Below are 27,068 nucleotides of genomic sequence, written 5' to 3'. Positions count from 1 at the left end.
CCGAATCTCGGCATTGTTTGTCCCGAGATTTGGACAGCCGAGTTCTGGGCAATCATCTCGGCTCAATCTCTTTTGCCGAGAATCTCGGGAAACCTCGACAGATGTCATTTGATGCCAAGAATCGCGGTACACATTTTATTGTGATCTCGGCAAATCCAGCTGAGAGGCGGCAAACCAGTTTAACGATTTTTCGATTATATAAGCTGAATGTTTCAGCACAGTCAAGGAGCCGTTTTTTAGTGGAGTCCAACCGCAGAGAATAATTTCGCTGAAAATCCGGTAGTTTTCTTCCAAAAGATGAATTATACGCTGGATAATTTCTAGGAAGTAAATGAATTTATTCATATTGAGTTTTGGCATCACGCCATGTTCAAGGGCTAACATCTCAACATATGTGTAAACGAGATAGCATATCTCCGCTTCTTTTCATACATTTTTATCTTACCGCTGACAGCGGGCACAAATTAATTTGAGCCCAGGACATGAGTTCATTGTCATTCACTGTTACTCGGTATAGGGATGCCAAAGGCTCGGTTTTTAATGTTTGTCTTTATCTTGGGCACCAGTAGAGCATTGAGCAAAACACTCAGTCTGAAACTACGCCTAATGCTTTTCCTTAACTTAAACTACAAAGTGATCTGACGACTTTCGGCAACCGGCATTTTTAACTGAAATATCGGTTGAATCCCGAGTTGCAGAGTTGCATGTTTTTCAGCCGAGCTCGAGATACAGTTTTAAGTGTGTGTGGCGATTGGGTTGTTCAGCTACTCACGTATTTCGGATTTTTTTATATACAGTCGTCGTTCGATAACTGCAGCATTTTTACATTGCAACACTTGGCACATGCCAAAACTTAAAAGGGGGTCCGTCACTACCATTTTTGTTTACAACGATGTCGAAATGTATTTTTTAATGGAATAGTGGCAAAAATAGCAGAAAACTAAAATAGGCAAGCTTTTCGATTAATCAATTTGATATTCATATTTCCGCATCATAATTTATTGAGTTTTAGTAACTACTTTACATAACCAATATGTAGGCGAAGATAAAGTTTATCACTATAATAGACCATTTTTCGAGACGTTTCTGAACTCAATTCATGAATGAAATTTTGGCAGAAAGCCCGGAACCGCTGACATAACGCAAGTAATAGCAACATCAATGTCAGCAGAATTCGTGACACCTGTTAGTTCGTAAAATGGTCTATTTAACGCTAGGTCACAAGACATTGTTTGTGATCTACTATGCACTGCCTCGCTGAGCAGTGAAAGCTGGCCAAACAATGCACAAGGGATATTTTTTTCTCTTATAATAATTACGAAAAGTGAGCCACATAACATGGTGATTTTGCTCCATTGATTAATAATGGAGATCTATCCACTCCAGGGAATTATAATTTGGCGATATTGGTAGGATAGAAGTAGGCTCGGTATTGTAGAGCAGTAAGCTTGAAACGGAAGGGTAAAATCTCACACACAAGCACGGATATAATTGAAAAAAGCGTATCATTTCAGTAGTGACACTGGCCAATAATATGAAGTGCGGAATACAGAAAACACCTGGGCAATATCACAATAAATCAAATATCTCTGGTCGCAGTGATGAATCCAAACAAAGAAAAAAAAATTGAGATCCATAATCCCTCATCTAGAATGAAGAGACAACAAGTAAACGAAATCGAAAAAAAATCGAAAGAAATGAAAGAGTCCTTTTGAAATGTTTCTAGAGATTCAACAATTTTCATTTTCGAATGCATTTAGAATCTCCCCGCGAGATCTGTTACTTCAATGTCAAGTATGACTTTGGCATCAGATTTGACGGATTGCGGTCAGATAACTATAAAGTTGTCGGTCTTGCAGTTAAAAAGCGTTGCAGTTAAAAGTCTTGCAGTTACCGAACGCGACTGTATCAGCTGAAAGAGGGTAGTTTTCTGAACAAAACGTGATTTTTTAAAATTTTAAATCATTGCCCATAGATTTCTGGATATAGCCTTGATTAATCGTTAAAGCATAAAGGCCCAAACACAATGGATACGATTGCGTTGCGTTGACGTTAATTTGACAGAAAATGTATGGGGTAACTGTCAAATTGCCGCAATCGCAATCGCAGCCGCAACGTATCCATTGTGTTTGGGCCTTAAGAATTATCATGCGTTTGGTGTTATTGATTATTCGGGAAGATTTTTATTCTTTCAAAGAAGAAATGTTTCAAAAAATTTGGTACAAAATGAACTACTCGAATGGTACCACACTCTGAATCAAATCACTTTTTGAGTTGTTTCTGAAAGCAGTGTACCTGTGCAGCCCTGCATTTGTCTCGTTCCATGCTCGAAAAATGCTGCATTGATTTTGTAAATAACTTTTTTACAGTTCCTTATGGGATTTTCTCTGGGGCTCGATAAAGCCGAGAAAAAGAAAATTCATTTTGTTCATTATTTGTCGAGCAGTTTGACAGCTCGAGGTACGGAGTACTATGGGGCAACGTACATAGGCGTAGCCAGAGGGGGGCAGGGGGGGCTGTTGCCCCCCCCCCCTAAATGTTGACATTGGTGCAGAATTTTGTTTTCGATAATTCTAATAGCACAAAACGGCATCTTTAGCCCATGGAAACATCTGTGTAAAGTAACAGCCAGATCAAAAATAATTGAAATGCTTGCGCTTTGTTGCGTGGAATTGCACAGGTTTTTTAGTTGATCCACCAAGGATATTGCAGCGGAAAAAGTACCGGGCAAATCCGCCTGCATCAACTAGCTTGAAGTATTGGAACCGAGCTGTGACAATTCCTTACCTTGATTCTTTTGTAACCTTACTTGAAACACGGTTCGATGATGTTAGTGCACCTGCCTACGCGTTGTCCTTGCTGCATCCCGCTAACGTAATACGCATGTCGTTGGAAGAGTTCAAGCGCAAAACCGAAAGTTTCGTAATTTTTTATGAAGTTGACCACTTTGTTGGAGAGGTGGAAGTTTTGTATTAACATTGCATCGTAAGAACTTGGAAGAGTTGGATCTTATAGACCTGCTAGCTAAAGCCCGTTCTTTCTTCCCTGCGACTGAGAAGGCAGTTAAAATGGCACTTGCTCTACCATGGAAACATGCACGATTGAACGCTCGTTCAGCACATTACGTCGGGTGAAAACCTGGCTGAGGTCAACAATATTTGAACAGCGGTTGAGTGCTCTCTGCTTACTGAGTGTTCATCGGCAGATGGTCAACAACAATCGTGAAAAGACACATGAACCGCTTCCGGAACGTTTGATGTTTGATGCCCGAAAATTTTATTGAGAATCTTGACTGTGTCTTCAATCTTCACGTCCTTGAGAAGCTTTGACAGGATGTAGTTGAGATAGCGACTGTGTGAATGGGTGTCCAGCTTTCGGAGAAGTAAACGTACCTTCGCCGTATCATTCAGCTGGCCTGCATCGTTCTCGAAGAGGTCCTGGTAGCGGTTAAACAACAACGTCCGAACGTAACTCCGTTTTCTTCGACGAAGACAAACTCGATGATGTTCGAAGAGAGGGACTCCAAAATCTGCTCCGGGGTTTGATACTGACGCTGCTGCTGATGGATTGCTATCCGTTGTAAAATTTGGGCCATCTTGTGAATCATATCTTGAATTCTCGTTGCGGCTGCTGATCAACTCTATCTTCTGCCATGTTCGTGGATTCTTAAGATCCTCGTCGCCAAAATAATATGACCAAAGGTTTAAATGAACTGAAGACTTTTTTGTAAAGAACATCTATTTATATTCGAGGTTGGACAAAGAATAATAAAATTTTCCACTCTGATGTCAAGGACAACTTTTCACTGGTTGACTTGATGTAACAATCACTAAAGACTAGTATTTATTTCTATTTTTCAAAACACAGTAAAGTTGCTTTTTACGCGGGGGATACGTGCCGCGTAAAAAAACGCGTTAATTCCGGAATCCGCGTAAAAAACGCGTAAATTTCGAAATCCGCGTAAAAAACCGCGTAAATTCCGGAATCCACGTAAAAAAAAGCCGCGTAAAAAGCGACCTTAGTGTACTATTTTTTTACTTCAAAAATTTTGAAGAGCTTGCCCCCCCCCTATTTGAAACTCTGGCTACGCCCATGGCAACGTGTACCAGAAAAAAAACGCCAGTGTTACGCATATCTTATGTATGTGATTACAGTCTTTAAGCTGTTACATGAACATCGAAAATCCATGAATAGCCTAGCAACAAAATTCGCGATTTAAAAATCGAAGACAACGGTATACATTTTTTCGTATCACGTTTTGCTCAGAAAACGCAGCTTTTTCGTATGTTTTTTGAGCCTTCGACTAAATCACGGAAATTATTCGTGTTTTAAACTTTCTTTTTGTACTAATATTCGTAGGATATACAACTATATTAAGTAAAAAAATATACATGCGACATTTCGTGTAATCACTCATTGAATTTTCTACTCAATCCTTGATTCAATCGTATATTTTCAAAGTTTCACTGTTTTTCGTCTCCTGAAGCACCCAGTTAGAGATCGGTTTTGAGATGAACGCATTTCCACAAGAATCTGATCAAGCGGTTTTCCTTTGGTTTCCGGTACCAGCAAAAACACAAATATGATAAACAGCGTGGAACATAGGGAGAATATCCAGAACGAGACATACGTTCCGAGCTCGTAGGCAATCACTCCATACAGCTTGGCCACACCAAATCCGACGGAAGATGCGAACATAGTGTACATAGCGGCCGCTACCGCTTTAACATTGGAGGGGAACAATTCACCAAGCACAGCGAACGGTACTGTAGCAAGGCCAATTGTGTACGAGATGATGTACAGCATTATTACCACCAAGGGAATCCAACTAACACTTTGAACTTCCACTCCTTGCTGCTGTAAGAAAAAATACAATCCTACTATGAACGTTCCGATCGCACAGCCTGTAGTTGATATCAACAGTAACGGTCTTCGGCCTGCTCGGTCCACAATCGAAGACGAGAGAGCTGCAGTGATCAACTGAATGACTGCCATAATGATAGATGATTCGTGAGCTGCGAGGCCACTTTCAACTTCTTCGAATATTTGCTGAGAATATGCAATGACAGCTTGGCTACCACACAGTTGCTGCAGAGCTCCAAGTCCCATCACAACGATCAGGGACCTTCTATTGCCCGGCGTAAGAAGTTCTCGAAATGTGCCCTTGTTTTGTTTCGAGCGTTCCACCGCAGCCTTCATCATAGTGAGTTCATCGTGAACTTCATCTCGTTTTCTCAACCATCGAAGACTCTTCTCCGCATGTTCATGTTTATTCTTAGCGAGAAGATGATACGGTGATTCAGGCATCCACATGAATAGCAAGAAGAACGCGGCTGGAAAAACCACCGAAATCCAGGCCAATGTTCGGAAACCAACATACGGCCCAATGCTGTATTCAAGCAATATTCCAGCCTTTGCCATTACGGTGAGAAGGGTGCCAATAGATCCGCGTATAGCATCTGATGCAATTTCCCCTAGATAGATCGGCATTGAAGAATACTGCATCCCGTAGGAAATACCGCTCAACATACGGGATACATACAGCACCGGCACAGACTGCGCCACACCGATCAATATCCAACCGACGATGGTTGGAATGGCAGTGAACAACAAGGTGTACTTGCGGCCAAACTTATCGATAGCCCATGCCGTCGGAATGGGGCCAGCAATCGAAGCCAGCACCAGAATCGATACTATCCATGAGCTTTCGTCCTCTGTAATAGGCAGGGGTGAGTCCTCGGCAAGAAGGATCGGTAAGGTGGGCGATGTCCATCCGTAAGATGCAATTACGGAAAATGTGAGCAGTGTACCTATATGGGGAAAAGTTGTAGATCGTCAAACAGTTGTCGAGTGCATAATAACAACTAAGCTATTCTGGGGTGATATAATAATTAAAAGATTAGATAACTGCGCAATGATCGGACACATTTGAGTATCACTATAACACTTGCAAGTATTATTAATTACTTGTTAGTTCAAAATGGTATAGGAAGTTTGATTGATAGACCAAGGGGGACTCGCCAGGTTTATAACATTGAGTCTCGTTTAGTAGAGTTCCTTCGAGTACGATTACGATTATACTATGCATGTTTTAGATACCTGTGAAAGCAGCCAAGTACTGATTTGAATACTTTCTAAAATCTTTGATGTTTTCGAGCACTCCCATTATACAATACACAAATGTTTACGGTACTCTGTTTCACAACACTCCAGACATAACTCACAACCACGAATGGGTGAGCTATCTAACAGTTTTTACTTCATACTAACCACCAAACCCCCGAAAATAACAAATTGGCAATCGACTACTTAGTAGATATGATTGATGATTGAATGGTTTCGGATTATGAGTTGAGATAACTGATGACCGGCTTTGTCTCGCTATCTGGTCGGTATAGTCAATGTTTTACGCTACTGCTGAACAATATAGGGGCCGTTCCTAAACCACGTGGTCATATTTTGATCACTTTTTATACTCCCCGTGGTCTTTCGTGGTCTTTTGGCCAATCCCCTCCTCCCCCTGCGACTTCAACCACGTGGTCTTTTCATTTGTCAAGTGCCAAAAATTCACCTCAATTTTTACATTTTTATTATTAAACTTTCAGTACATTCTATATTTCTGAAATGCAAAAGCTTCATTCTTTACTTGGTGACAATAATGAATTATGAGTCAGGAAAAAAAGCCACGTGATCATTTCGTTGAGAGCCTTAACCCCACCCCCACCCCCCAACCTCGTGCGTGGTCTTTCGTAGTCTTTTGACCCGTCCTCCTCATTATGACCACGTGGTTTAGGAACGACCCCATATGTACTTAGATAGAATCATTTGATATTTCATTTTGCTTTCAAGTTTCAACGTCTTTCAGAGAGTGAGAGTGTTTTACAAATGAATCATACCGCAACGTGCCAGTCGAAACGAGTTACTTACTCGCGTTTATGAAGTGTTTAGCTTTTCCCTCAGGTGTCTCACAGGTGTAGGATTACACTGGTCAACACAGGTGTGGCCCTAAAGCTCAAACTAGAAAAAAGTTGAAAGGTTATAGGCCACCAACATTTTTTCAGAGACTTAAAAAAGTTTTCTCGTAAACATGACGTTGAAGCGACGAACCCTAAGCTTATTGGCTAGAGGCACCAAATTTCACTGGAATGGTTCAAACTCTATAATCTTATTAGAGTAGCTATTTCGATCTTTAGGGCAGCATTTTTCTCGCTTTTGTCGACCAGTGTTATTTTGAACCTAAAAACGGAGCGGAAACAGGAAACAAAATATCCAATGTTCATTGATGTTTATTGATCACACTTAAAACTGGATCTTGAGCTCGGCAAAAAAACATCCGGGTTCACTCGGCAACTTTGGATTCAACCGGTATTTCAGCAAAAAATTGCCGGTTGCCGACAGTTGTCAGACCATTTTGCCGAGACTTCGTCCAAAAAACTAAGCTTGACGAATCTCGTCTCTATTTTTTGCCGAATTTATCGTTAAACACTGTTGATGCCGAGGTCAGCAAAAACATTACTGGTATCTCGGCATAAATTTTACTCATTGCCGTGTTTCGGCAATACAGCTATCATTATCAAGAACGAGTTGCCGCCATTTTTTTAGTGCAAATTTTTGCGTGTTACGGGTGAGCAAACAGGAATCGGATACAAGTTTGGCTGAAATTTGTGCAAATTACAAGTGTTTACAATCCGGTAGCCGAAAAAAATGTAGTACAGTTTGGGGGGAAGTGGCTGGAACTCAAAAAGTGTAGTTTCAAATCGTGTGAATACAATATTTTATTTGTTTTAGGGATAGTCATTAGACGTAATTTTAGATAAGATGTTAATGCCCTACTGGCGAGCAAGATAAATATAAGTATTCAAGATTTAGTATGAATAAATTTCTTTACTTACTAAATCTCATCGAGCTTATAATTTATCTTTTGAAAGAAAACTACCTGATTCACAGCAAAACTATTTTCTGCGATTGGATTCCACTGAAAAAAACGACTCTTTACTGTGCCGAACATTCAGCTTATATAACCGAAAGGTCGTTAGACTGGTTTGCCGCTTCTCGGCTGGATTTGCCGAGAGCACAGTCAACTGTGTACCGCGATTCTCGGCATAAAATGACATCTGTCAAATATTGGTTTTCCGAGGTTCTCGGCGAAAGAAATTTAGCCGAGATGGTTGCCGAGCACTCGGTTGTCCAAATCTCGGCACAAACAATACCGAGATTCGGCGAAATTTTTTAAGTGTGATGATTATTTAGTTTTTATTTTGTCCTGGAAAAAGCTTAAGTCGTAACTGAAAAACAGCAATTAATTTGTACGATTTGTTTTAAATCTTGTGCAATACAAAATGTGCAATCATTGAAGTATCGCGTACATTCTCTTTGAATCGACGGCGATGTTCCATTGATCGACGGCGATGTTCCATTGATCTGACCTTCCCAACAAATAATTTTGCTAATTTATTTCTTACTAATAATCGGCCGAACTAAAGTAGTTTGTTGGTTTGTTTCGGCGTATGCCATTGTCGCTCTGTTCCAGTGCATATAACGCACTGGAGTCAAGATAATCAGATAGTATTGGATTTTTCTCAATTGATTTGAATTCTTGGTTATTTGACATGTCAAGAAAACTGGAACCAATTCTGGATACGTATTTACTTCTGGATAATTTTTTTGGTTAAAAAAGATTGCTGCTGTGCATGATGTTGTATGTGTATGTAAGCTACATGAAAAAGAGTATTTTGTCAATGACGGAATCTAGAATAGGGTGTCCCAAAAAAAACGATAGCCCTAAACTGAAAGGTAATGTTATTTATAGCATTTTTGTAGAACATTTCGACTTTCTATAAGGTCGTTTTCAGGTTGCCCAAACGTGATTTATGAAAAAATGACTTTTTGAAGCTACAAACCCACTTTTTTGCACTTTTTTCAATTCTGTTCGATTCCTACATTTTTTCGTACATTTTTTTTATTTTTGTGGGTTTTTTTTTTGAATATTTTGCCTGGTTTGGTTCAGCACTGTATTCAGTTTTTGACCCCCAGAGCCTATTAAACATTACAAAAAAAAATAGTTTTTCTGATGATTTTTAGAAAAAACCCTTCAAAACACAAATAAAAAAACTTTGAGCAAGAACTGAAATTTTCTTTGCAAAGCGGGATTTACCACGAAAATTTACAAGAAAAAAGATACTTGATATCTTATCGAGGAGCTGAGATATTGGCATTTTTTATGTGATGGAAAACTATGCATTTTAACAAATATGTTAAATAACTGTTTTATTTTGGGAGATAAAAAATAACAATGCTCAGAAAACAAATGCATTTTTGGATGACTGATAACTTAGAAGAATGTTTCAAAATTTGGAAAAATCTACGAAAAAAGTTAGAACGAAAATTATGATTTTTCGTGCCTTCTAATAGAAAACTCAATGTTGGTCGTAATATGTAAGAGATAGAAACATGATGTGTTCGGTAAAGTTTCTTGTTTAAAGATAACGTAAAACATTGTTGAAGACACCTTGCGTCTATCTCATTCTGATTAAAAAGTAAATTTTTTATCTCACTTATTGGTGGATTGATCATCCTTTTTTCTACATTAAAAGATGCATTTTTGAATATCCTGAAACTTTTCCGAACATACCTCATGGCTATAATCAACATTTGAATCACAATTCAGGAAATTATACGCAAAAACGGCAAAATAAAACACTGTGCAATGGAGATATTGAGCTTTAGTGGCATTTTTGACAATATGCATAGTTTTCCATCACATGTAAAAACGTCGATATCTCAGTCCCCCGATAAGATTTCAAAGATCTTTTTTCATGTAAATTTTCGTCTTGAATTCCGCTTTGCAGTAAAAGTTTCAGTTCTTGATCAAAAAATTTTTTATATATGTGTTTTGAAGGGTTTTATCTCAAAATTATAAGGAAAATTCACTTTTTTGTGATGTACAGTGGGCTCTGTGAGTCAAATAATTGATCGCAATCCTGAACCAAACCATGCAAAATATTCAAAAACAACCCCACAAAAATAAAAAAATATATGGAAAAATTTCGGAATCGAACAGATTTGAAAAAAGTGCAAAAGAGTGGCTTTGTAGCTTGAAAAAGTCATTATTCATAAATCACGTTTGGGCAACCTCAAAACGGCCTTTTAGAAAGTCGGAATGTTCTACAAAAATGCTATAAATAACATTATCTTTCAATTTAGGGCTAGCACCTTGACTTTTTCAACATCGATTTTTTTTTGGGTCAGCCTAATCTAGAAGCAACTATACGATAATGAATATCTTCGAGGGCAAAAATACCACGGCAGCGAGCATAGGGGTAATGATTTTTATTGTCAAATATGCCTGCCTACCGTTTAGAACTATCATCTATTTATGGTATTAGATTAGATTAAGCCAATGATGCAAACTTTCGGAAGTATGCTATGAGGCCTTATTGAACGATGTAAACATTGGTTGTTATCGCAAATCATAACACGTTTCTCGATGCAACAGGTTATGGACCTATCTGGGGCAACATCAGACGAAAAAGTAAACGCCATTTACTCCACATTATCGCGTGATGATTGTCCACATATTATTAACAGTTTACAACTTATCACTGTAGAAGAGTAAATAAATTGTCGCCTCGGTTCAGAAACAGATTACCCTAATAAAATCTGCTTATACCATTCACGGTTCAGAAGCTTAGTTAAACTCCTACCATCCAGTGGCTTGGTCATGGAACCGAGCACGAGACAGTGTACACAATCCCTTGATAGGTACAGAAATGAATACCTCGCAGCTTTTACTGGTAAGGCACTACCTGGATGACAATATTCAATCAATTACTTTTCCACCCTCCATTCACAGCAACCCTATCTTTGGTGGCAACTGTATCTGCTGCCGGTTGGTCTTCGCCAGCCATTCCTGCACTCAAACAGGACGATTCACCCGTCCCGATTACAGCGGACGAAGGTTCGTGGATAGTAGCTATTCTTTCAATCGGATCGCTCTTCGGTCCCGTCATCACCGGTGCAGTGATCGACAATTACGGGCGGAAGCTTACGCTCTTATTGTCGGTTATCCCTTTGTCTATTGGTTGGATAATGATCGCCTTGGCGGAGCACGTACATGTTATCTACATGGCCCGCTTTCTTCATGGAATCTCATATGGTACTGCCTACTCCGCGGCTCCTATCTATTTGGGAGAAATATCTTCAACAGCAATACGTGGCTCTACAGGTGTACTGGTTACAGTTATGGCTAAGCTTGCATTTTTAATACAATACAGCATTGGCCCTTTTGTCGAGATTAAATCTCTTGCTTGGATTTCGCTGAGTTTTCCTGTAATCTTCATGATGCTGTTCTACTGGATGCCTGAATCACCATACTACTTGTTATCGAAAAACAATGATACTGAAGCTCTCGCTAGTCTCTGTTGGCTACGAAGGCGTGAAGAACATTCAGAAGAAATAGGACGAGAATATAGTGCGATAAAAACTGTTGTTGAAAAAAATCAACATATAAAAACTAGTGTGAGGGAACTTTTTGCCAAATCAAATCGTAAATGTTTGATAATTGTTCTACTGATGTCATGCGGTATGCAATTTACTGGTATCAATGCCCTTTTGGGCTATTCACAAACAATATTTTCAAAACTGCATATGGGCTTTCAGGCCACCGAATTATCTATAATTCTAGCAGTTTTGCAGTTATTGGCAGTGATTGTACCAACATTCGTAATCGACAAAGCTGGACGTCGACCTTTGCTGTTGATTTCTTGTGGAGGATCTTTTTCGGGGTTAGTAATTATTAGTGTTTATTTTACTTTAGATGCCTTCGACTACTCTGTTCAGTATTTAGGTTGGGTACCTTTCCTGGCTACAATGACTTTTATCATAGCATTCGCAATAGGTTTAGCAACGGTACCATTCGCCATTCTCGGTGAGATTTTTCCAAAGCACATCAAGGCTCAAGCAAATGCAATGTTTGCAATCGTAACTTCTGTGGCCGTTTTTACCGTAGTGAAATTATTCCAGGTTGTCTCAGATGGTGTAGGAACATACGTTTCGTTTTGGGCATTTAGTATATGTACGGCAGTGACAGCTGTGTTGATTTACTTTATCATACCGGAGACAAAAGGGTTGTCATTCGAGGAAATACAGATGATTATGACTAAGCGCTCACGCCGCTAGTGCATCTAGAAAATTATTTTCTGGAACGGATCAAAAAAAAAAAACTCCACGTGCAGACGACGTGGCTTTACATACAAACCTCTCGTTACCGTGTAAAATATTATGTGATTCAATTTCTAGACAAAATTTATTTATTCATTCTGTTTTGTTTATTTTTCTTATTTGACCATTTAGCCATTGAGGTTAGGTGGTTTTCATAGGGTGGGGAAAAGCCCACTTTAGATTGCTAAGAACCAGTCTCAGTCGGGTATAAAAACCCCACCAGTATTACGTACAATAACATTCAGTAATAAACATTTAAAATTTAGCATTTAACAATTAGAATTTGACATATAACATTCGACATTCAACAATTAACATTAGGGCAGCATACAAACATTAAAATTTGTCGAAGAACCTATTTTTAAACTATCACTAGGAACACAAAAGTCAAAATGTACATACATACTGTTAAATAATCTACATATCGCTCTGATTGGTTCATTTTGTCCGTATACAGTATGCTGGAAGTCAAGTCTGAGTATACCTATCTGCTAATCTGAAGTTTTTAGCGGGGGCGTTGATGTTTATTTGCGGCAGGATACATGAGGCCAGTAAACAGTTTACCAACCATAACAGCTCTAAATATTTCCGTCTATTAGCCTATTATTAGGGTACCCATACCTAGTAGACGGCATCTCTCTTCATAAGGAGGCAGCTCCATCCTGCTACGCCGAGGTAAGAACCGAAGGGCATAACGTATATTTCTGCGTACGGGCTACAAACAATAACACATGATTCCAGTACAGAACGCACAAGCAAGAAGTATAAAGGTTTAAACACAATTGATACGTTGCGGCTGCGTTTGCGGCAATTTGACAGTTAGCCCATACATGTTCTGTCAAATTAACGTCAACGCAACGCAAACGTATCCATTGTGCTTGGGCCTTAAGGCTTTTTATCAATATGGGTTTCTGAGCTCTCTGGCGATTCGCATAATAAAACCCAAGTTTTTTTTCGCTTTTGAAATGATATGTGCGTAGTTGGCATGGAATAACATTTGATAATCTAGCAGTAGACCAAGATCTTTAATGACAAATGTACGATTAAGTAATTCACCGTTGATTGTGTAGTTCCACATTATTCAATTTTTCTTTCGGGTGAAAGAGATCACGGAACATTTTGTCACACTTATGGTCAGAAGTTCTTTGCAACACCAGTCGCAGAAAAGGTCAACGTACTTCTGCAGCACCCATCAGTCAGCAATAGATTGTTGCCAAATATAATTTAAGACCATCGGCATACATAAATCAGCTTGCACCCTAGTGGCTAAACAAGACAGATATCGTGGAAAATAACAAGAAAAGCAATGGACCAAGGTTGCTTCCTTGAGGCACACCTTTATCAGGTTAACCAAACTGTAGGACTCAGCATTTCCTAGTTTCACCGGTAAGGATTGATCTGTAAAATAAGACTTCATCCAGTTAATAAGAGAAGATGCAACTCCAAGTCTTTCAATTATAATAGAATAGCATGATCAACGCGATCAAATACTGCCTTTAAATCTGTGTACAGTAGGTTTCCGTTTTTGGCATGTTCCGTTTTTGGCATGTTCCGTTTTTGGCATGCTCTGTTTTTGGCACACTCCGATTTTGGCAACAAAATGGTTCCGTTTTTAGCAACATTTTATAGTACATAGTATACAATAATTTATACAACAAACTGAGCTGAATTTGACACCCGTTCTAAGTTGATACAGATTCTACTGAAGCTTAAAACATCTTACGCCTGATGATTTATAACGAGCTCAACTACCAAAACTATTGACATACGGCATGTCAATACATATGCTCAGTTATGTTGGAGGCTTTTCTGTCAACGATTTTTCAACGATGGAATTCCACCGCGAGGTCTTCTTGGCTTCTTTTTTTTGTTTGTTTACACGCGAAGTATGTATATGTTTTTCATAATGTATTTCAAATGAAGTAAGCGTGAATAAATGCAGTTCCCCTTAAATGATATATCATACAGCGCCAAATACAAATTTTGGAAATCAAATAAAAAAATTATCAAAACACTAATTGGTAGCTGTTACTCATCAAATGGGTTAAAAATTTTACTCAATAAAAAGTCGTGCAACTTTTTCAAAATGAGTGCAATTTCTCTATCTAATGGGACACCTAAATTTAACGTGTTTTTGACTCCAACTTCAAACAACTCACTGTTGTATATAACAGGTCTGGCAATCTAAAACCAGCCGTCGTTTACACTCACTTGCTTTCAAATGGAACAGAGAGAGTTTGACATCACACTGGCTGTTGTACAAGCGCTGCGACAAATTTGAAATTTGTTATTACTGTACGTTATATACGACGGATTTTGTTAAAAACTCATTGATTCATATGAATAAATAAATTTTCATAACAATTTTGAAGTCTCAAATTGAATATATTAATGACACAAAAGGTTTCTTTTTCTGGCACGGTTCCAGTTTTGGCAACTGAAATTTAAAATTTTGTTGCCAAAAACGGAAACTTACTGTATATTGTATCCACTTGCAATCCAAGCTACACGCGCGTAATACAGTGTGTGGTAAACTGCAACAAGTTCATTATTGTCGATCATCTGGGATAGGAACCATGCTGATCCTCAGAAATGTACGGTTTAGTAGCACGTGATAGAAGATTTCAGGAAAAGAAAATTCATTTTGTTCATTATTTGTCGAGCAGTTGGACAGGACGAGGTACGGAGTACTATGCGGCAACGTGTACCAGAAAAAAAACGCCAGTGTTACGTATGTCTTATGTATGTGTCCTAACTGTAAACCTGAGTTTCAGCGAGTTATTGTAATCTCAATGTGAGCTCTTTGTGTTTGTCGTGCACATTCGTGCATAGCATATCAATCGAGTATCCCCTCGGTGAGAACGGAGACGAAATGTCAAAAATGTAAATAAACATTGTCCGATTCAGGATTATAATATTTCGTTCTCAAATTATAAACATTGGCTGTGCATTACGGTGTTTATATTAGTTAAGATATAATCAATAGATTCAAAAAGTTGTCTTTAGAAAATTGTAATGAAATCTCCACATGTTATCGTCTCTCTGGCATTTTCCTTCGCCGTGATCGTGCCAACAAGCTTCGAAGCAGAGGTTGATTGTTCCGATTTGCGGATGGGACAGTATTTATGCCCAGATCCTAGTACCCGGCACATAGACCCGAAAACTCAACAGCTGAAAGGGTGCACCAAGGAGAACAAAGCACGCGTATGGTGCATCGCAGTGGAAGGCATTGTGTGCAGTGAGACCAAAAATTCCAGCTTCACCCGGGAGATGCCTTGCAAGTGGACGTATGTATTGAATGTTTATTTTGTTGATGCTGTGATTACTGAATTTTTTTCAACTCTATCAGGAATGGTTACCACTTTGATACGGCTTTGCTTCTTTCCGTGTTCCTTGGTATGTTCGGTGCTGACCGGTTTTACCTAGGTTATCCGGCTATTGGCCTGCTCAAGTTCTGCACTCTAGGTTTCATGTTTCTTGGTCAGCTAGTAGATGTTATACTAATAGCAACGCAGATGGTCGGACCAGCGGATGGTTCGGCTTACGTAATTCCGTACTACGGACCAGGAATTACAGTAGTGCGGAGTGATAATTGGACCTATCGGTTGCCACAGGACAATTGGTGATTCCTAGTCTGCAGTTACAACAGAAGTAGAATAAAGAATCTGTTTGTCAGAGTGAGTTATTCGATTGTACCTTCTAGCGAACGAAACGACCGGTCTATCATTCCGCTGATGGCCTTCCAATGCCATATAATAAACAATCCATCAAACATTGCAAATATCATATATTGTGGTTACTCGTGCTTTCTAACGGGTTGGGTAATAAAATTTGCGACTCTCATGTATCGATTTCGCACGGTAACGCGATGGTTTTAGCCTCAGGTTCTGAGGCTTACAAAGATAGAAATATAAACCAATCGAAATGTCTTTCAAATGGATGGTTTGTTTGGCGTAAATAACCAATCGCATGGCTAAGAAATCTCAGTCTGCGTATTTGTCTGCTGGATGCTTTTGCTTAACTATAAACAAGACTATAATACAGATTTATTGCTATTTGTCATTCGTAAAAATTTTATTTTACCTTTAATATCTGTCAGGCATACGTAGAAGTATTTTTCTTTGGAATAAAATTCGTCATTGTAATTAGGTCGGTAGGTGTTAAACAATAAGAAACATAAACTTAGAATATTAGTCAACAGGAAAACTGTCAAAGAAAAATTCAATTACTTAAATCATATATTGATGGTGATTTTTCTCTAGCTTCAGGGAAAAGACCTGTGGACTGATGATTCAATCAAAACAAAACATTTACTACAGTACGAGGTAAATTACATCAAAATACTTTACTCATACAAGTAGAGCGTATCATAACATTATGTTTCTATGCCGCCGGCCAAACAGAAGTATAATCTATGCTATCAACGGACCGGTTAACAACCTGAAGTTTCAGGTCGCAATTTATCCACCGAGGCATTAAAGCTATAAACTTTGAAGAACTTCATTATTTCATCGGCGTTCAGGCTGTACGTATCTAGCACGATTCGAGGCTTTGCTACAAAAGAAAGAATTACTCACAACACGTGGAGAAGGCTCTAACTTCGAAATAAACAAAACTAGTGCCAAACTGATGTGCTTTCCGGCATCCTTAACCTAATGGCCTATAGAATAGTTTAGGTAAGAAGAATACCACCAAGTATTCTCCTTCGCACAGTGGAGCATGTGTTCTGTTGTTTATTGTGTGCGTGTCAATGAAAAACTTTCCCATAGAAGCATAAAAATTTGGCGCGTGGCATGCCCCATGTGTCAAACCGAAGGATGAGTGGCATGCATTGTACCGGGCGGTGTTTATAAAGCTGTAGGTGATTCCACTAAACCATAGCCGGGTCGGTGATCGATTGTAACCAAGTGAACGAAAAGTTTTGTATCACGTGTAGGACGATGTGGCGGGCTCGATTCTGGGTTATGCTAGACGAAAAAAGTGAACAGATAGTCTCATGCTTAATCGATAAACCATTAAGATAGTAACCAGCAAAATGGGTACGGAGCGGGTCGAATGGGTGGTTACAGGAGCGGTTGATTTAAGAATGACAGTAAAAAAAGGAACTAGAAGTAGTTGAAGGCTGACTGCTCTTGCTTCTGTATTTTACAAGATAGGTAAGGTAGTCATTGCTGTGCTGTTTAGTATCATTCAAATTTTGGCTCTAAAACTTTTAGCATAAACATGAGATATTTAAATAATTTAAAATACCGTACATTTTTGAATGTAGCATTTTCTGTCAACCTCAATAGTAACGAACTTTTGAAAGAATATGGCACACGAGCTACGATGGAACGGTTGATATTGAATTGGTACCTTCGGGGTTCGCTTTGCTGTGGGTAACAACCTAGTTTCAAATCTACTGCTGACGTTTGAATTGGTTTGTGGGAAATGATTTAAACTACTTCCTCGGTGGTTCTGATTTTTCAAGGACGTGCTTTTCGATGTTCATTCATTTTTTACAGCACTTTTCGGTCAGTTGTAATGATAAACGCGTTGCGATCATTATTCTTATCCATAGTATTCCATCCTCAGTGTGTAGTCGTAAAGCTTTGTATATAATAATCGCAACAGCAATAAATTTTCATCTAGAACATTGAAAGTTTAAGAAACTAGCTTTTAATTGTTAATCGTATGTACCGTAAGGTGCCCTAATTCTGCGTGGATTTTAATTTTGCGCACTTCATATTAAAATGTTAAAAAAATACCAATTAAAAGCAGATTTTCAAAAAGATGTTTGGAAGTGATTTCCTGTATATTAACTTTCTGCTTATGTTTCCTTTATTACTAAACGGCATCAAAATTTTGATACTAAGTGCGCAGAATTGGGAGCAGCGCAGAATTAGGGCGCCTCAGGGTAATATGTAGTTACTGCTTATATTTTTTATTTTGTACCAGCAAAAAATATTTGTCACTCAGTAATTTTCGGTAAGTATAAGGATTGCGCATAAAACTCTTACACTTGAAAAAATAAAAAAAATATAAAAGAAATGAGTTATCGGTGCTTAATACGGGAGTCACTTCACGGTGAAATATATTTCACTCTCACGCTCACTCCACTTTTTTAGACCTATTCCCGATTCCACCTCAAGTGAGGTGACAAAAATCACCTCCGTGGAGTGAGATTGACAGTGAAGTGAAATTGAGAATAGGACAAGTGGAATGAGATTGTTTCCCAGCTCAAAAATGTTTAAGTCCCAGAAAATCGTTCTCTCCCGTTTTTTTAGATAACACCAGATCTTGGCATGTTCTGCATTTCTAAGACATTCGGCATCAAAAAAAAATGTTTTTTTTCGGTATCGAAAAATTCCTGAACTAGGTGCTTATTACGGGAGTCACTTCACGGTGAAATATATTTCACTCTCACGCTCACTTCACTTTTTTAGACCTATTCCCGATTCCACCACAAGTGAGGTGACAAAAACCACCTCCGTGGAGTCAGATTGACAGTGAAGTGGAATTGAGAATAGGACAAGTGAAATGAGATTGTTTCCCAACTCAAAAATCTAAGTCCCAGAAAGTCTTTTTTTTTGTTTTTTTTTTAGATAACACCAGATCTTGACGTGTTCTGCATTTCTAAGACATTCGGCATCAAAAAAAATGTTATTTTCGGTATCGAAAATTTCCTGAACAAGTTTGCATTTTTTTTTCATCGGACAAAATAATGAAAATTTTACCGCTTTAAGGCACGGATCAAATTCGGATTCGTTTCGTTTCTGAAGAATAAATCCAATATTTACCATTAGATCACAAATCAATCAACTTTAAGACTTATGGCATCTTCGTGGAATCATTTCACCGTTCAAAATGGTCGTGAAATAATTCCACGCGAAACGTCGCTTTTTCCGTTCTCACTTCACTGATATGACACTCATAATAACCCAGATTCCGCAGCAGATGTCACTTTGCGACGTTTTTCTCACTTACGTGAGTCCCGTAATAGGGTTTTGTTCACTTCACTCTGATTTCACCGTAAAGTGACTCCCGTAATAAGCACCCTAGTTTGCATTTTTTTCATCGGGCAAAAAAATGAAAAATTGGCCGCTTTGAGGCACGGATCAAACTCTGATTCGCTTCGTTACTGGAGAATAAATCCAATATTTACCATTAGATCACAAATCAATCAACTTTCAGACTTATGGCAGCTTCGTGAAATCATTTCACCGTTCAAAATGGTCGTGAAATGATTCCACGCGACACGTCGCTTTTTCCGTTCTCACTTCACTGATATGACACTCATAATAACCCAGATTCCACGGCAGATGTCACTTCGCGACGTTTTTCTCACTCACGTGAGTCCCGTAATAGGATTTTGTTCACTTCACTCTGATTTCACCGTGAAGTGACTCCCGTAATAAGCACCATCTACTATAACTTTATAAACCGCCAATCGGTGCATGGTTGATACAAATGTCGTCCGTGAAGCATAACTGATGGCGCTTTGCGATACATCTTAAGGAACATAATGCCATAAACACAGTTACAGTCACAGCTGGCTATAACTGCAAAGGTAAGCTGAAGCAAAAGTTTAGAAGATAATTTGCTATTTTTTAACGATTTCAAAAAATGTGTGAAGCAATAGCATTCATGAAATCATTTTCATTATTTAAACATAAGCACAAGAGCCCATATTATTCGTACACAATAATATTCGGAGTGCCTTCTACCTTAAACCTCTGGCTAACGGATAGTTTTGCTCAGAAGTTTTCAGTTTGCATCGATTTTTATTTCGTATACACATTACCGCAAGCCATACCTCCGGTCCGTTCTGAAGTGCAATCAAACTGTCAGATATTACCGGATTTCTGAACGGACTTCCCGGACTCCACTCACTCTGATGATGATCCTAAAATGTGGTGATAAAATACCTACCGTGAATCGACAGGTTGTAAATAAAAATTGAAAAAGTTCTATTTTAAAATATATCCTATTTTAATGGAAAGATTGAGAGATCACTTCAATTATTTTGAGAAAATTTTTGAGAGGTGTGGGAAAAAAACTTTTGTCAAATTGAAAGATAGGTACCCCTCGCACATTACAACTGAAATTCTGTAAGGTTGTTTTTTAATTTTATTCACGCCAAAGTAAAGCGGAAAATTTAATTTACTGCTTTCGTGATTTTTGAATTTTCTTTCACTCACAATTATACAAACTCATCCCGTGGGTAAAACTTTATAAAATTATTAGACCCTTCGTACCATTTCGTACAAAACCAAATCCCCATTAAAAGGTACACATCGACATTCTAAAAGTGGAGAAACCTGGTGACCAAGTCTTGTTCAAAACACCAGCCGACTCCTTTGTTACTATCATAATACTTCATCCACCTGTGGGGAATAAAAGCTATCACAAAAAGCACTACTCATAGATTTTATTTTCTCCTATTCACAGGAACCGTACATCATTAGCCAGACAACAATAACAACGGCATAAGGCAAGAGGCAGCAAGAGACCTGCCCTACTATCGTTGGTGCTATTGGAAAGTTAAGAGACCTGCCCTACTATCGTTGGTGCTATTGGAAAGTTAAACGGCACGTCGGGACAACTGAAAGTGCTTAGTCGCTTATTTAGTTCAGCTCTGACTAATGCCCTCAATCAAAGCTGTTGCCGTTACCAACGTTGGGAATAGCGAGAAGAATTCAATCGAAACTGTTTCGGCCCCAAAATAGCAACAGCAACCGGTTCGCTCCACCTGTGTGGTTGAATTTCCTCCAACACAACAATAAGCGGAAAATTGTTTGTTTTCCACCGTGTAGCACCGTAGAGCAAGAAGTGGTGTTTGTGCAAACTGTTCCAAAGTTCCTCTAGCGGAGCAAACGAAAAAAAGTTTGCTAGCTCATGACAGCCAACTCATGGCATGCTAGACCAGGCAGCGTGCCAGGAAGCACAAACATTCATCATCAAGTCCTAAAAGTTGCCAACTCCCTTCAGTGTGGCGGTGTTGAACTATATAAATTGTGTGTGACTGCAAAGGCAATATATAAAAAGGGCATTGATCCAAGTTCAATCGGTGCTTGGTTGTGAATTGGTAAAGACTACACCATTGGTACCCGTGCAGGTTCTTGTTTTGGTTTGGGTGGTAGTGCGGGGTATCGCGGGTATCAAATTCACTAAACAGCAGCAAGGCCGTGTCGTTGTCTATCATTTGGAAGTAACAGATATAATGATCGGGTGTGCTCCTTGTCAGAAGGTTGAATACAGTGAGAGTAAGCAAGACGCGCCATCAACCGTCAGTATATCGTAGTGAAATATCGAGCATAAATTTCAGTGCTTGCGGAATCTATATTGCATCAATTTTGTGGCCATTTTGTGCCCTGGTCGTATATGGGTCTAGCAAATAGTGTTTGTGCTGCGAACCTCCCTCAACTCCACGAGGCTAGTCGGTGGCAGTAAAATCGCTGCTTAGTCGGGGCTCCGTGCACAAACCAACCTAGCATACATACATTCACTGCCATCCAACTTTCCCTGAGCGTGGAGACAATCGATCCCGGATTGCGGTATTCGTCATAAAAGTAGGAAAATGTCTACCAGTCGTTATTTAAACTGGTCGCGACCGTCACCTGGTAGACATCCGCTCCGAAAGCAGATGTCCTGCTTTGAATCGTTCTCCGGTGGAAAGAGTCTTTCGGTTAGTAATCTCACCTCGTCAGCAGAAAAAAGTGTTGATTTTGCCACCTTCGTAACGGCAGCAATTATTCACACGAACCGTTTTCAAAATTGTCCCGCCTACCAACAGCAGAATCTCTCGCGCCGCGGTAGTGCAACTTTCGGAATCGTCGACGATAGCGGACCGCCGTCGGACAAAGTGAACCGTCGACCGGCCAGTGCCCACACCACCACCTCCTCGTCGTCCGGTTCGTCCAGATCGAGTTCGTCATCTGCGATGGCCAGGAGATCCCACGAAGGTCGAAAAGTTTTTGCTAAGCAGCTGTCGCTGGACAGCCCAATGCTGAGTGGCGGTACTGGTCCCGCAGCGGGTCACGCATGGACTACTGATTCACCGTCCAGCCGGACTTCGACCCTCAGTGGTGGTGGATCATCGACAACGCCGAGTGGTACACAAAAGCAACAGGGCGAGCGGCAGCAGAACCACAACGGTTCCACGTCCGGCATCAAAAAGCGACCATCAGGAGTGGGCGTGAAAGATGAGTGCGTATATATTAGTTCAGAGCGTGATAATATTTGACTTGGCTTTGGGATTATTATTTTTTGTTGAATGTAAGGACTGTGCGAAGAATGAAGGTGTTTGAATTTCGAGCTTTCTTTCAATTAATGAAAATGTGTCAGTGGTGAAACGTGTTCATGAAAATCCGTGAATCGTAGTTAACAAAACTTTTATTTATCAACCTCAGTGGTTGTAAAACGTTATTTAAAGTAGAATCAGAAATTATTTCACTGACATTTATTGTGGAAATCGCACATATTTTGGTACCCTTGGATATTTTAACCAGCAGTTGAAAATAAGATTTTTCGAAAGTGTCAGTCAAAATTATTACAGTTTCCAGGAAATAATGAGAATATTTGAATAATACTGTTCGATCAAAGCGAAAAGAAAATTTGTCCTGAAGCTCAAACTGAAAAAGAAAGATTATAGCTCTTTAACCATTCTTGTGAACTTTGGTATTTTAGCAAAGATAGAAGTGTTTCAAAAGACCACAAAGTAATTGCTCGCCGGGTTCGTCGTTTTTACGTTTTCTTTCGGAAAAACTTCTTTCAATTGTAGACCTACGTTGGGGTCGTTTTCGACTCATTTTTTTTTTGGGGAATCGATATTTCCAGAACCGCTTATAATATTTGGTTGAAATCCTTGGTTGAATTTCTAATAAAAGGCACTGGGTCGTATTCGACCCGTCATGGAAATAATATTTTATAGTTCATTGTGATTCGAACGAAGAAAAGAAAATATTTCGTTGAAATGTCGTGTCGATTGAAAAAAATATCATATTAAAAAATTAGTAGTTTCCCAGAATAGTCGAATGATGAAAACTTTTCAGCTAATAGTAATAACGAATTTGTTCCTGAAGTTGCGATAGAAATCTGTGAAGTTTCACGGAGAAGACGATTCGATTAATAGGTGTTTTCCAAATTTCGTCAATTTCTCCATGGGTTACCATACAAAATGTACATGGGTCGAAAACGACCTGAGAATAGTCGATTTTTTAACGTAGGTCTACGATTAAGTCCCTGAAGACTTAACACACGTCCGACTTGGCTAGAAGTGCCAAAATTCGCAGGTGAAAAAGCTGAAATCTTCCATTTTTTTCCAGATTGTGCTTTAGGGTAAACTGTTTTTTCGCTTATGTTTATTGGGTATCAACATAGGTTTGCACAAGCTTATAGCTTATTAACCGTTTCTGTTAACTTTGGTGCTCCTAACCAAGTCGGAAGAGCGTAAAGTCTTCATAGACTTGCAGTAACTTTTCCCTCGAGCAAACGTAGAAGCGACGAGAAATTACTAATTACTTTTGACGCATTTCTATCCTTGCTAGAAGCACCAAAATTTACAGGATTGATTTAAAAGCTATAATCTATCATTTGTTTCCAGTTTGCGATAAAACCTGAATAATTGTATGTTCACAACGATCGCTGAAAAACAATTAGGCACAGACCAATTCAGCAAGAATAGATAACGACACTAAATTAGTCTCGGCATCACCTGAAAATACTAGTACAAATTAGGCCTAGATTCACTCGAAAGTGCTTCGAAAACCTGAGCAAAAGCAGAATATAACACTGGTCAACACAGGTGTACTCCAAAAGCTCAAACCAGACAAAAATGAAAGATTATAGCTATTCAACCATTCCTGTGAATTTTGGTGTCCCTAGCGATTACCCTTTTTTTTTCAAAACTTGAATGAGTTTTTTCGTAAACATAACATTAACGCGACGGCGACCCGGTGGGCAATTTTTATACGACACTCTCACGTAAGTTGACGTGTTTTGGTAAAGGATGGGGCACTAAATTTGATAGGAATGGTTGAATAGCTATAATCTCTCATTTTTTACGGTTTGAGCAATGAGAATGCACATTTTTTTCTTACCGTGTTTTTCAGTGCGTAATTTAAGTGTAATCTCAATTTACGCACTGAAAACACGTTAGAGGCAAAATTGACAAAGTTCGCAAACGAAACTCAGAATCAGTGTAAATTACTTTTAAAGGCCACTACAACATTTTTAATGAATAGAAAAAATTTCAAAAGAAAATGATCACCAATTAGACCTAGAATCCCTTTTTTTCAATTCTATGAAATCAAAAACTAATTTCGTTAAAAATTCTATCAAATAAAAACTAATTTCAATAAAATTAAACACACACACTATAAACGGAGATTTTATTACTTTTTGTGTTTTATGACCGCGCATTAGACACAAAAGTAATAACCAAAAAAATAACAAAATATATGACGGCTACACGCTTGTAGGTGTTTCTGCAGAAGAACATACAACCGAGAGCCGCAATGCATGTGTGTGACTTATTTGTATTGATGCAACACCCAAAGTTTTTCCGTATTACTTATTAAGCAAAAACGTGAAATGACTTTTTGGGTAACAAATCTGTTACTTAAAAAGCAAAAAAGTTCATCTCCAGTCAAGTAACAACACATACTGTCACATATTTAGCACGTGTTACGGGAGTACGACTATCTAACAATGGACGTTTCAACCACATGCAAAATTTTCTCTATCGAAAAATGCTCCCTTTCCATCTCCAGTCAAGAAGCAACAACGTCGCATATGTTTTACATGTCAGGCCGTGAACATATTGGCGCGGCCTGCGCTGCGAGGATGACTCTGTAGGGCGACAGTACTGCAGAGGGCTGTATCTTAATCCACGGCAAGGCGAACCGTCATCGCAACTAAAGCCGCGCCAGTATGTCCTCGGTCTTACTAGTTTCTTCTATCTCCAATTCATCCGGTGTGTGTGTATTAGTTTGTTGTACGCATACGGAATAAAGAAATAATATGACAAGAGCTGCCTAGCAGCATTTTTTACCGTCAAACAAAGTACAAAGGTTGTATTTTTAAAGACTTCATATGCGTCTTGAAATCACATCACAATTTGTAAACTACGTCAAAGAAAAAAACAAACATTTGCCTTTAGGCAAGCTATCTAAAACACGCAATGAGTGTGAATGAGAGTGATACAAAACTCGTGCCCATCCAGAACAACATTCGCAGCTCTGGTCACACGATATTGCTTATTTTCACTTCAAGTAAACACTGGGGAACGAAACAGTGGTGTTTCTATTTAGACATTTGGGGTTGACGGGTGAGATCCTGATTATGTGTAGTAAAGGGGACGGAAATGAACCTGATCGTTGCATCAATACAAATTCAACGAGTGAAGTCTTGCTAACACATGCATTGCGGTTCTTGGCTGTAGAAACACATACAAGCGTGTGGCCGTCATAATTTTTGTTACTTTTTGGTTGTTTCTCAAAGTAACAAATGTTCCCCGTTTGTGTTGGGTGAACTATCAGGTTCATTTCTGTTCCCTTCATTCACATAAACAAGGATATCACCGGTTAACCTCAAATGTCTAACTAGAAACATCACTGTTCCGATCCCACGGTTGGGTTACTAGATGGGCACGAGTTTTGTACCATTGTACAGGTCTAAATGCGTTTCCATGAAACATCCGCTAGCTAGAAAGCAAATACTTGTGTTTTTCTCAAACGCAGTTTAGAATCGTGGTGTGATTACTGTATGACAGAGAAAAAATGATACCTGGCAGGCAGCTCTTGTCATTTTTTTTTTCTACTACGGATGAATCAAAGATGGAAGAAAGTAGTAACATGTGGGACATTTTTTTGTTATTACCTATAAAGGAACATGTTAAAATTTTGCATGTGGTCGTAATAACTATTATTAGATAGTCGTACTATCGTAAGATGTGCAAAATATATGACAGTCTGTGTTGTTACTTGACTGGAGATGAATTTTATTGCTTTTGAAGTAACACATTAGTTGCCAGAAGGAGAATTTTTGGTTGTTTCTTTTAAAGTAACGAGAAAAAATTTGGCGTAAACACACACATACACACACGCTATACACATGCATATACACACTCTCTATACACATTAGGGTGCCAGGCAAAATTGTCATCTCCAATTAAAAAAAAAAAAAACCCTATACAAAATGTTCACCTGCTCGAAAAAACACCCTGTGCAAAATTTCAGCTCAATCGGACTTAAAATGGGGTGGCGCAAAGCGATTGAAGTTTGGCTTTTTTGAAAACAGAAAAATCACCCAAGGGGGGGGGGGTACGTGAAATTTCGGTTTTCAAAATTTTTTTTGATGCCAAATGACTTAAAAACGCATGAAACGTCGAGGATTGGTGTCATCTGAAAAAAAATTTTTTTGAAAAAACTTACTCTCTGGGACTTAGTCGTTTTTCAATTGTGGAAGGCGGAGCTCAAAATGTTTAGAATTTATCTTTTGAAATTGATCACTAGTCTTTCGAAATAGCTTGTATAATGATATACACTATAACTAGCATCGAATATATTATGTTTCATTAGGGTGGTTCATTTATTCGGCATAGGGTGGTTCATAATATTGTGAAAAATGAGTAAAATAAAAAAAGCACTTCGGTTCGTTTGATTGGTGTGACGTTTTCGACAAATTTGTAGATAATAATTCTGTCTTTTCATAAAAATTACACTCAAAAAATTATTCATTCAGAAGTTAGAAGAAAGATTAAAAATTAATTATTCAAAAGGGCTCATTTTTTAAAAACTTGATTATTTTAATAAAACCTACGAAAGATTACCAAAACAATGAAATCAGTCCGATCATATAGAAATTAA

General features: G+C 38.7%; 4 protein-coding genes across 6 annotated transcripts in view; 3 read left to right on the top strand and 1 right to left on the bottom strand.

The window, feature by feature from the left end:
• Nucleotides 1-4,363: 4,363 nt before the first annotated feature.
• LOC129723478 (facilitated trehalose transporter Tret1-like) lies at nt 4,364-6,227 on the bottom strand. The gene is made up of 2 exons (XM_055677717.1): nt 6,100-6,227; nt 4,364-5,810 (listed from the first exon to the last, which is right to left on the bottom strand). Exons 1-2 carry the CDS (start codon nt 6,164-6,166, stop codon nt 4,456-4,458), a joined length of 1,422 nt encoding a protein of 473 aa, XP_055533692.1. The 5' UTR covers nt 6,167-6,227; the 3' UTR covers nt 4,364-4,455.
• Nucleotides 6,228-10,720: 4,493 nt separating this feature from the next.
• Nucleotides 10,721-12,688, top strand: LOC129725957 (facilitated trehalose transporter Tret1-like). Its single transcript, XM_055682422.1, has 2 exons — nt 10,721-10,793; nt 10,853-12,688. The coding sequence occupies exons 1-2, from the start codon at nt 10,721-10,723 to the stop codon at nt 12,175-12,177; spliced, it is 1,398 nt and encodes a 465-aa protein (XP_055538397.1). The 3' UTR covers nt 12,178-12,688.
• Nucleotides 12,689-15,094: 2,406 nt separating this feature from the next.
• LOC129722587 (TM2 domain-containing protein CG10795) lies at nt 15,095-15,900 on the top strand. The gene is made up of 2 exons (XM_055676172.1): nt 15,095-15,506; nt 15,569-15,900. Exons 1-2 carry the CDS (start codon nt 15,235-15,237, stop codon nt 15,843-15,845), a joined length of 549 nt encoding a protein of 182 aa, XP_055532147.1. The 5' UTR covers nt 15,095-15,234; the 3' UTR covers nt 15,846-15,900.
• Nucleotides 15,901-21,053: 5,153 nt separating this feature from the next.
• Nucleotides 21,054-27,068, top strand: part of LOC129721215 (nucleolar and coiled-body phosphoprotein 1) — a 32,066-nt gene continuing 26,051 nt past the window's right edge. Inside the window, exons 1-2 of one of the 3 annotated variants that reach the window (XM_055673518.1) lie at nt 21,056-21,886; nt 21,995-22,407. In XM_055673518.1, the coding sequence (XP_055529493.1) occupies nt 21,779-21,886; nt 21,995-22,407 (521 nt within the window). In that variant the 5' untranslated portion in view covers nt 21,056-21,778. Of the gene's footprint in view, nt 22,408-27,068 lie in introns of all 3 variants that reach the window. The other 2 variants (XM_055673519.1, XM_055673517.1) reach the window with 2 other exon arrangements.

The sequence above is a fragment of the Wyeomyia smithii genome, chromosome 2, assembly GCF_029784165.1.
Source record: "Wyeomyia smithii strain HCP4-BCI-WySm-NY-G18 chromosome 2, ASM2978416v1, whole genome shotgun sequence".
In the NCBI taxonomy this organism is placed as follows: Eukaryota; Metazoa; Arthropoda; class Insecta; order Diptera; family Culicidae; genus Wyeomyia; species Wyeomyia smithii.
This window is presented reverse-complemented; position numbering and strand designations above follow the sequence as displayed.

Excerpts from the sequence above, each read along its gene's own strand:
- LOC129723478 (XM_055677717.1), bottom strand. The coding sequence starts at position 6,166 with ATGGGAGTGCTCGAAAACATCAAAGATTTTAGAAAGTATTCAAATCAG. Across the intron at positions 5,811-6,099 it reads GTACTTGGCTGCTTTCACAG|GTACACTGCTCACATTTTCC; the intron begins GTATCTAAAACA and ends TTCCCCATATAG.
- LOC129725957 (XM_055682422.1), top strand. The coding sequence starts at position 10,721 with ATGGAACCGAGCACGAGACAGTGTACACAATCCCTTGATAGGTACAGA. Across the intron at positions 10,794-10,852 it reads ATACCTCGCAGCTTTTACTG|CAACCCTATCTTTGGTGGCA; the intron begins GTAAGGCACTAC and ends CTCCATTCACAG.
- LOC129722587 (XM_055676172.1), top strand. The coding sequence starts at position 15,235 with ATGAAATCTCCACATGTTATCGTCTCTCTGGCATTTTCCTTCGCCGTG. Across the intron at positions 15,507-15,568 it reads GAGATGCCTTGCAAGTGGAC|GAATGGTTACCACTTTGATA; the intron begins GTATGTATTGAA and ends CAACTCTATCAG.